The sequence below is a fragment of the Phoenix dactylifera genome, chromosome 17 (assembly GCF_051530095.1).
Source record: "Phoenix dactylifera cultivar Ajwa chromosome 17, Ajwa_hap1_PhDact_Kaust_v1.1, whole genome shotgun sequence".
In the NCBI taxonomy this organism is placed as follows: Eukaryota; Viridiplantae; Streptophyta; class Magnoliopsida; order Arecales; family Arecaceae; genus Phoenix; species Phoenix dactylifera.
The window spans coordinates 5390725-5399796 of NC_143206.1; the positions used below are offsets into that span (position 1 = coordinate 5390725).

The 9072-nt window shown below is 40.4% G+C and overlaps 1 protein-coding gene across 1 annotated transcript; it reads right to left on the reverse strand.

Annotated features, from left to right (window-relative positions):
- Positions 1-4604: 4604 nt before the first annotated feature.
- On the reverse strand, positions 4605-8392 carry LOC103723010 (putative disease resistance protein RGA4). Its single transcript, XM_039132863.3, has 2 exons — positions 5050-8392; positions 4605-4948 (listed from the first exon to the last, which is right to left on the reverse strand). The coding sequence occupies exon 1, from the start codon at positions 8247-8249 to the stop codon at positions 5091-5093; it is 3159 nt and encodes a 1052-aa protein (XP_038988791.2). The 5' UTR covers positions 8250-8392; the 3' UTR covers positions 4605-4948; positions 5050-5090.
- Between the last annotated feature and the right edge of the window lie 680 nt (positions 8393-9072).

A 9072-nucleotide genomic window follows, 5' to 3' on the forward strand; every position in this document is an offset into this window, starting at 1 on the left:
TGAGGAGCTAATGGAGCAACTAGTTTTGGAGGTAACAAAAGTACAAGAGCATTGAAGGGCTGATCTTGGGAAATGGAGGGTTGGAGCGACAAGTTTTCTTTGTAGGTGTGATCGTTGGACATGGATACAAATTTATAATTTTTTTAATTTCTTAGATTTTTTTCTATTCCTTGACAGCATCAAAATATCATTGTGTTTGGATATTTTATCTGTTTCTCAGAAAATATGAATATCTATTAGAAAAAATTAGCTTTTGAAAAAAAGATTTTGGGGTGGGTACCATTAAATTAATAATATTATTAACATACAAGATACTAGTGCTATTATGATGGAATTTTTCATCTTTGGGCAGGCCATGGCCTCCTCCTAACCGCTGGGATCACCCATAATCATGAGTACCATTAGGCACTTCTTCTAAATTATTTTTTGATTGCTCTAGATTATTTTCTAAATCTTTTTCTAATTCTACGACACTAGCATTTTTAATAGTTGGATATTAAATTATTCAATAGTCTCATCTTCAAATACATTATTTGATTTAAAATTTAAAAATTCTAGAAGATTTACTATTCCTAGCATATCATATGAATATAGATTTAGTTGTTTTGTTTCCTAAGTTAGGTTTCTTTCTTGAAGGGTCTAAATAAATAAGCCATACAAATCCAAATCATAAAATAATGAAGATCAGATTTTCTATTCATCTATATATCATTTGGTGTTTTATCTTGATTCCCATGGAAAATTTCTTAGTCCGAAATTCAGCAATTACTTTAATAATTTAAAATATAACTCCGAGGAGAATTTGGATGCTGACGACGAGAGGAAAGTTGCAATAATCTTCAAAAAAAAATAAAAGAGTTGGTGAGGATGAAAATTTAAAAGAAAATGTTACTTCATAAGGTTGATCTAGCAACATCGACTTTTTTAGTCTCTTTTACATCTTGCCATGAACGGCATCTATATTCTTAAATTTGAAAATACTCTGACTATTTCATATTGGGAATTGCACTGGATGATCCGGATCGAACTTCATTAGAATTTGGAAATTTGAAAGTATTGATCAGTTTCACTCCTCCTAAAATTCATTTCCTATATTGACAAATTTAGCTGCTTAAAAAAATTTAAAATAAAAAAATAAAAAACATATAAAAAATTAAAACTTTCAGCTATTTGGATGGTGAAAATCTAGGACAGAAACAGATTTTTTTTGACTTAATTAAACTATTTTAATTCTATGGAAATTTTTTTATTTCTTTTTGATCGGTTTTGCCAACAACCTGGCATACCGAGGACCCCATCATGATTCCGTTGAAGCTGGAGGGCGTCCTGAGAAATGGAGAACGCCATATAGGGGTATTTCGGTAATTTAACTATATATAAAAAAAAAGTAAGGAGGGTAGTTCCATATACAACCCCCCCCCCCCCCCCCCCCAATTGCTCAGGACACCCCCCAAAAAAACCAAAAAAAAATACCCAAACTAACCTTTAGTGTAATTACCATATTGCCCTTGAAATTTTCTCATACACCCCCCCTTCCTCCTCCTCCGTTTCGTTTTGAAAAGAAAAAAAAAACCCCCCCTCAAACCCCCCTTAAACCCCTCGATCCATTTACATCGTTTAGGCGATCTTTGAAGGAGATTTAAGCCCCATTCGAAGCATGGACAAGCAACTAGTGATTTGGGACGAAGAATCGGCCGCAAAGGTACGTGTTCCACCTTGTTTCGAAATTTTTTTTTTTTCACGGTTCGTGCTCCGTTCGGCACTGGATCGCCGAACAAAAGGCTTCTGTTCGGCTGAACAGTGCCGAACAGAAGCCTTCTGTTCGGCTGAACAGTGCTGAACAGAAGCCTTCTGTTCGGCAACCCTCAACCGAACAGATCTGTTCGGCTGCACAGTGCCGAACAGAAGGCTTCTATCCGGCACTGTTCAGCCGAACAGAAGCCTTTTGTTCGGCGATCCAGTGCCGAACGGAGCACGAACCGTGAAAAAAAAAAATTTCGGGAGAAGCCGGCGAGGTGGTTCCGGGAAAAACCGGCGAGGTGGTCGGAGATCGGGAGAATGCCGGCGACGAGAGGGAGAAGGGGGAACGGGGGGGTTTTGGGCGTTGGCGAGGTGTTTTGGAGGGGAAGAGCGGGGTGGGGGGGGTTTGGGGGGTGTAGAGAGCAATTTAGGTGAGGAGGTGGGGAGGGTGGGGGGTAATTTAGGAATTTTTAATTTTTTAGGGGTGTCCTTAGCAAATGGGGGGGGGGGTGTAGAGAGTATTTAATTTTTTTTTAATTTTTGGGGGGTGTCCTGAGCAATAGGGGGGGTGTATATAGAACCACCCAAGTAAGGAGGACACCGTGGCTTGGAATGTTGACGAAAGGGACAAAACCACCCCCGCCAAAATTTGTCCGTCGGCATCTAGCGCCAAAATTTCTTGAAGGGCCGCTATCGCTCGAACCCTCTCCACGCGATCCGATGGCTGACAGTGGCCGAAAGCAATAGTTGTTCCACCTAAGGTGGCTGTGCTTTAATCCAATGGCCATGGCAGTTTCTAAAAGTCATGTGGCATTTTAATATATATTTGATAAGTAAACTGAAAAAATGTTTTTAAGTATGACAAAATAATTATACAGAACATTACATAATATTATATAATAGAGCATAATCAAATATAATATGTATTAATATATAAACATATAATATAGTATAATATTACTGTAATTTAATATAATATTATTATAATATAGTAATATAATATTGTATACTATAGCACAATAATTTAATATAATATTAAATTATTTAACATAATATTTCAATATATTATGATATAATGTAATATAATATTATATTTATAGTATAATACAATAATAAAAGTATAAAATATTATAATTATTAGTGTAAATTAATTTTTCATAATATAATAAATTTTCTAGCTAAGTGATAAAATTGGTTAAATAATTATTAAAAGGATATTTTGTGTAATTGTTATATTTTATCACAGATATTTTGGTAAAAAAAATAACTTTCCAATCGGACCTAAAAGTGATTTATCGAAAAGCTCCAAAATAAAGCTTATTCCAAAAAACTATTTTTAGCTTTTTAGAAAAACTAAAACAGCTTCGTGAAATTTTTACCAAACACTCCTATTTCATCTAAAAATGCTTTTGGAGGGTCAAAAAGTACTTTTTGGCCTTCCAAAAGCTCCTCCAAATCGGCACCCCTTGCCTCCTAAGCTTGGCTTGACTAGGCTCCTTCGAGCCCATTGTGACACCAACATGCTGCACAAACCCGGTGGCTGCTCATGATAGCTCCCACCGGCTATCACCCTACTACCAGTCGCTATGGTGCAAGCATCACATTTGCCAAGTTCTCAGGACCCATCAGATCCAATAGTGGTCTAATTGTCAGGATCCTGGTGGAGGGTGTGTAATAGTGGAGGGGGTGCCCCAAGGGCTCCCTTAAAAAATCCAGTACATATGGCAATATAAACATAGATATAGTCATATTAGGAGGGATGCATATTAATCTAAGGAAACAACCCTAGGGCTCTGATACCAATGTCAATTCTAATATAGATTAAAAAAAAAGTATTGGTATTTTTGGGTAATCATACTTTACATAAGCACGAACACAGCATATCTACAATCTAGAGTTGGATAACTTTCTCAATCCCATAATCAGGTGTGCACTAATGAAGCGAAAAGCACCCTCTTGCCATTGCACAAGTGCCCTATAGCTTTCTAGAGCATTGATGGAGAACCTCTTGGATTTCTTCATGCATCCGGCTGCTTGCTTATCGCGGTTCCTTGAATCTTTGATCCTCTCAATGCTTGTGATCTTTGTGTGATTCTTTCATATACCATTGAGGTATTGCTCTCTATTATAAAGATGAAATCCCTAATCACCTCAAGCAACTGAGTGAGAGTCAAACTCTATCATCTCCAGTGATTTTCTAGAAGTAATATTGGACTCTATCCCTCCCTCAAGATGGTAACTATCCTTTTGTGGAACTGCGTTTGGATTGGACAAGGTTAATCTATCATGGGCATCCCAATTTGGGTCCAATACCCAAAGTCCAACAGATGTTTTCACCTTTTTTTACCTACTGAATAAAGGGCCCTGCTCTCTATGTTTCTTTTCCCCCTGTATTCTCTGAACTTTTCTTTTAAACACAATGCACCCATACTTTATTTGGAAAAAAGCATAGGTAAATACCTCATGAGGAATAACCATAACCATTCAGTGTTGTCTCATCCATTTGGATCAGCAGATTTTCCATGAGATAAAATTAGGATTTTCCATAATGATCTCATTCATTATTGCATGGAATGTGTCTGCTCAAAGAGTTAAGATCTACAAAAAGAAGTATACAAGCACTTTTATCGCTAAATTTCAAATGCTTGCATGAGAATGGAATAGAGAAAACAAAAAGGAAAAGCCAAAGAAGCAGTCACGCATACAGAGCTCTCTTCTGCGCACATCTTCTCTTTCAACTATGCAATTCAGATATAAAAAGGACAATGAAATTGTGTTGCAAGGTTGAACTTTTAGTAGCTCATGACAAATGCAGATGCAGTATATTCTATCGAAATTTGAGTTGTTGGGAAGAACCTGCAAAGTGATTGGCTAATGAATTGAGATCTTGAAAATAATGAACTGTTAAGGGCACATAAAACATGTACACGACTCCGAGCAGAATCATTCCTTACTAAATTACATCACAAACACTACAATTTAACTGATTAGGACAGCCATCATTTGATCTTCTCAACCAATTACTTTCGGGGTTCCACTTATTGTAATCACAGCCTCTTCTAGTGAGACTGCACGCCTCTTATCTTATGTGGACCAATCCATATCAGAACACAAGAGAGGCCACAAGGTCCTGGCACACAGGTTATATATGCACTTGCATCAGGAATTTCTCTGAGGTTATAATCTTTAGCTCTTGTCCAAATTTTTCCTGTATTTAGATCATAAGGCAAGACTCAGTTATGGCACAAAATAAGGATATGAAGAACCAACAAAGGATGGAGGAAATTTACAATAGATAACATGCATTACCTAAGTCATGAGGATTTTGATAGCTCTTTAGCAGAACTAATTCAAGACTTGGTGAGTGATGGGCATCCAGTAATATCCAGAGTCTCAAGTGCCATCGGTAACCGCCGCTCATCCAAATATTCAAGGTCTGGACATGTTCCACATCTTAAAGATTCTGAATGTGGATGGTCATGCTTCTGTTTCAACACTGACCAACACTTATCTAAACCATTGATCACTGCAAGCTTTTCGCACTGATCTATCTGAAGCTTCTTCAGCGCAGTAAAGCCGAACAAAGACAGCGATGTAATTTTTGGACATTTCAAGATTGCAAGATTCTGAAGGCAAGGAAATGCATGTCCCTCTTCTGGTACATGCAACCATTCTTCCCATTTTGGCAACATTTTGAGTAGTAGTCTTTGGAGTGAGGGGAATGTCACCTTTGTGTCTCCATAGAACTCATGGCCTATTCGTCGCAAACTCTGCATGCTGAACACTTCGAGAACCTTGAGGGATGGAAGCTGGCCAAGAGCTGGGAGCTGCTCCAAGCTGACACAATGTGAAAGCTGTATATCTACTACATTTGAGAAGGAAGGATTCCCCAACCAGGCGGGAAATCTGCACCACTTGTATCCTTCTATCTCGAGGCGCTGGATGGTGGTGTGAGGCTGGAGACTTTCAAGCACCACCTCATCATCCTCATTCCTTGAGCCAATAAAACTCATAGAATTGTCCCATTTTAGAACCAACCAGCTGAGGCGTTCCTTGAGCCTTAGTTTTGCCTCCTTGGCTTCACCTATGCGGTCATGCGTTATGTTATGGAGATCCACTATGGAAAGCTTTCCTTGGAGATCATTCAAGTCCTTCAGTTCTGCAATCCCAGCATATCTTTCCTCTCCACTCGCAGTGAACAGTGGTAGTGTCTGGAGTCTAGTTAGTCTTCCAATGCCTGGTGGTAACATAAGTTTCTCACCCCGGAAAAAAAAACTCACAAAACTTGGAGCAGTAAATTTATTGTGGATAACAAGGTGACGCAGGTTAATCAAATGCTTGATATCTCTTGGCAACTCCACAAGGCCGTTGCAAAATTGGAGGTCAAGCGTCTGCAAGTTATACAGGTTGCACAAAGATTCTGGCAACCTTTTAATCCTTGTAGCAGAGAGGCCAAGATATCTCAATTGTTTTAGGTTGCCTATTGCATCTGGCACCTCGGCGATTCCACTGCGATTTAAACAGAGTACTCGAAGATGTTGCAATCTTGGGTTCGCGAAAAAATCTCTTTCGAGCCAAAAAATGGTGCGCCAACCTGGATGTAGCAAGAGCGACCTTAATGCATCATGCTCTTCACCTTGCTCAAATGACACAGATAGTTCATTGCTTACAAGAATTGATAAATGGCGGACATATTTATTCCAGGTAATGCCTTGTGATTCTGCATATTCTTTTATAGAACATTCTTCTCCTGCTATGGATTTTGCCAGGTCGTGGATGAGATCATGCATTGTGAAATTGAGCTTATAATCGAAGTGAGATGGATCTTGAAACAATGACCTCCTTAGTAGATCGTCAACATATGCACGCCCTGTTTCTTCCATCTCCTTGGTATCCTCTGTGTGAATAAAACCTTGTGCTACCCACATCCTGACCAGTCTTTCCATCTCAAACTCATGGCCTTTAGGAAATACCGCACAATATGTGAAACATGGCTTGAGAGCTGCAGGCAAATGATGATAGCTCAACCTTAGAACCCTCAGGATGCTCTCTTCACCCTCGTCCAGATCCCATACATCACTCGTCAAAATCTCATCCCAGTTTTCTTCACTGGTTTCAGAAGATAAGAGACCCCCAAGTGTCTTCACCATCAAAGGCACACCTTTGCACTTCTCCACAATCTTCCAACCAATTGCTATCAGGCTTGGTGAGGCAGCAGCTTGGTAGCCATAGAATGCATGCCGGCAGAACAAGGCCCAGCAATCACTTCTCCCCAAACCACCTAAGCGAAGAAACGGCTGTGCGCCCATGATCGATGCTGCATTCTCGTATCGGGTGGTGATCATGACTCGGCTCCCTTTTGCTCCACTAATTAAGGATGCTTGTAGTGTTTCCCAATGGATCGGATCCTCGTTCCAAATATCATCTAATACAAGCAGAAACCTCTTCCCTGAAAGTACTCTGCTCAGTTCATCCTGAAGTTCATCAGGATTCCTGAGGTTGCATATTTGATCAGTTACAGACTCGATAATTGCTCTTGTCAGCCTAATCTCATCATAAACTTCAGACACCCAGACCCATGACCTTACTTGAAAATGTTGTTCCACTCTCTTATCGTTATAGACAAGCTTAGCAAGGGTTGTCTTGCCCATCCCACCCATGGCAACAATAGAAACAACAGGTATAGCGTGGTTATCAGACTCACCATCAGCTGACAACAGTGCATTCACTATCCTGTTCTTATCATCCTCTCTACCATATATTTCTGAGAGATCTGCTAATGAGGTGGACCGTCTAATGTTGGTTTCAGCTCTCCTGATACCTTCTTCCTCCCTCAAGCAGAGTGTAACTCGATCTTTGTTAATCTCATCAAACCTCTCCATAACCATCTTTATCCTTCTCAACAAGTCATGCTGGAATGGAGCATCTAATGCTACAAGAGAAGGGTTGGTATGATTTACCTCGCGCATTTCAGTGTCGGCGCCGATGCGAAGGTTTTGATCAATGTCGACGGCCATCATCTCATAGTCGATGCTGGCTACCATGGCCTCCGCACCATAAGCCATTTGTTTGGCCCCGAAGTGCCAAAGCTTGACAGGCTCGTCAGCTGCGTCCATCTCCTCGACTGCGGCCGGCGGAGGTCGAGCAGTCTGCGCTGGCCTCTTGAATTGAGTGAAAAATGATGAGGATGGATTGGGTGCCTCCCGTTTCCTCTTCCGGGTATCGAGTTGGAGGCCACGCTCCATTTCCACTCGCAGCAGCTCATAGTCGAAGTCACTGAGTATGTCCTCAGCATCATACGCGACTTGTTTGAGCTCAAAGAGCCAAAGCTTGACGGACTCCTCCTTTATCTCCCTCTTCTCCGCATCAGCGATCTGGGATCTGATCTCGGCAACCGTGGTCATAAGCTTGTCGAGCTCTTCTGCTACATTGGAGGCTGGCGAGGACCCAAAGGAGGATAATATTTTTGTGGTGAGTTTGGCAAGGGAGGTTAAGATTATGCTGGCCATTCTCTTTCTTGGTCCTCGGTGTTTCGATTTGAGATGATGGAAGCTATGAATATTGAAGAGAGGATTGCCTGGGAGCTCGTTGCTTACCCATTAGCTCAAGACTGGGGAAGACAAGAACGGGAGGGGCTGGAACAGATCACATAGTTGGATCCTAAGAGCAAGCAGCCGTCAGGAGATGGCTTTTCCATACACGTGTACTGAGTTTGATTTGGATGCCGGGGACCTCTATGGATTTTGTTTCCGTTTCAGGATGTGGAACATGATCCGTGTCAAGATATGGAACCGGATTCGGTTCTTGTCCGCTTACAAGCGGTCGATGTCGTTGCCGGCTGGCATCACGGATGATAGCCTGAAAAATTATAGTCAAACATTTATGGCTGTAGATTCTCGTAGTTAGCTGTTGTTAAACTATATCGTTGGGGCAGAAATATGACTAATTTTTAGTTGGATTAGATCCAACTCAGCTGTTGGGCAACTCAAAGCAGCATGCGCAAACGCGATTGTATTACGATTATTTTTTTCTCCTTTTTTATATGTCTCCGTGTAAGACTAGCCTATTATTAGCTCATTTGGTGGAACTGATCCATCTAATAATTATTCTATTAAATAGTTTTGAGATAGTAGGAAATATGGCCCCTATAATGAATGCTTCAAAAAAAAAAAAAAAAAATGCACCTAGGGATGCCTGACACCGTATTACAAAAATATCTTCAAGTGTGATACAAACAAATGTCACATTGCAAGACAAGCATAGCCATCATCTAAGCAATGAGGCCTGAGCATCCAGCTTCCATAAGATGATAGGCCAACAATTTGATCAGTA

Bases quoted from the DNA above. Each gene is read 5' to 3' on its own strand.
- LOC103723010 (XM_039132863.3), bottom strand. From the start codon at position 8,249: ATGGCCAGCATAATCTTAACCTCCCTTGCCAAACTCACCACAAAAATA.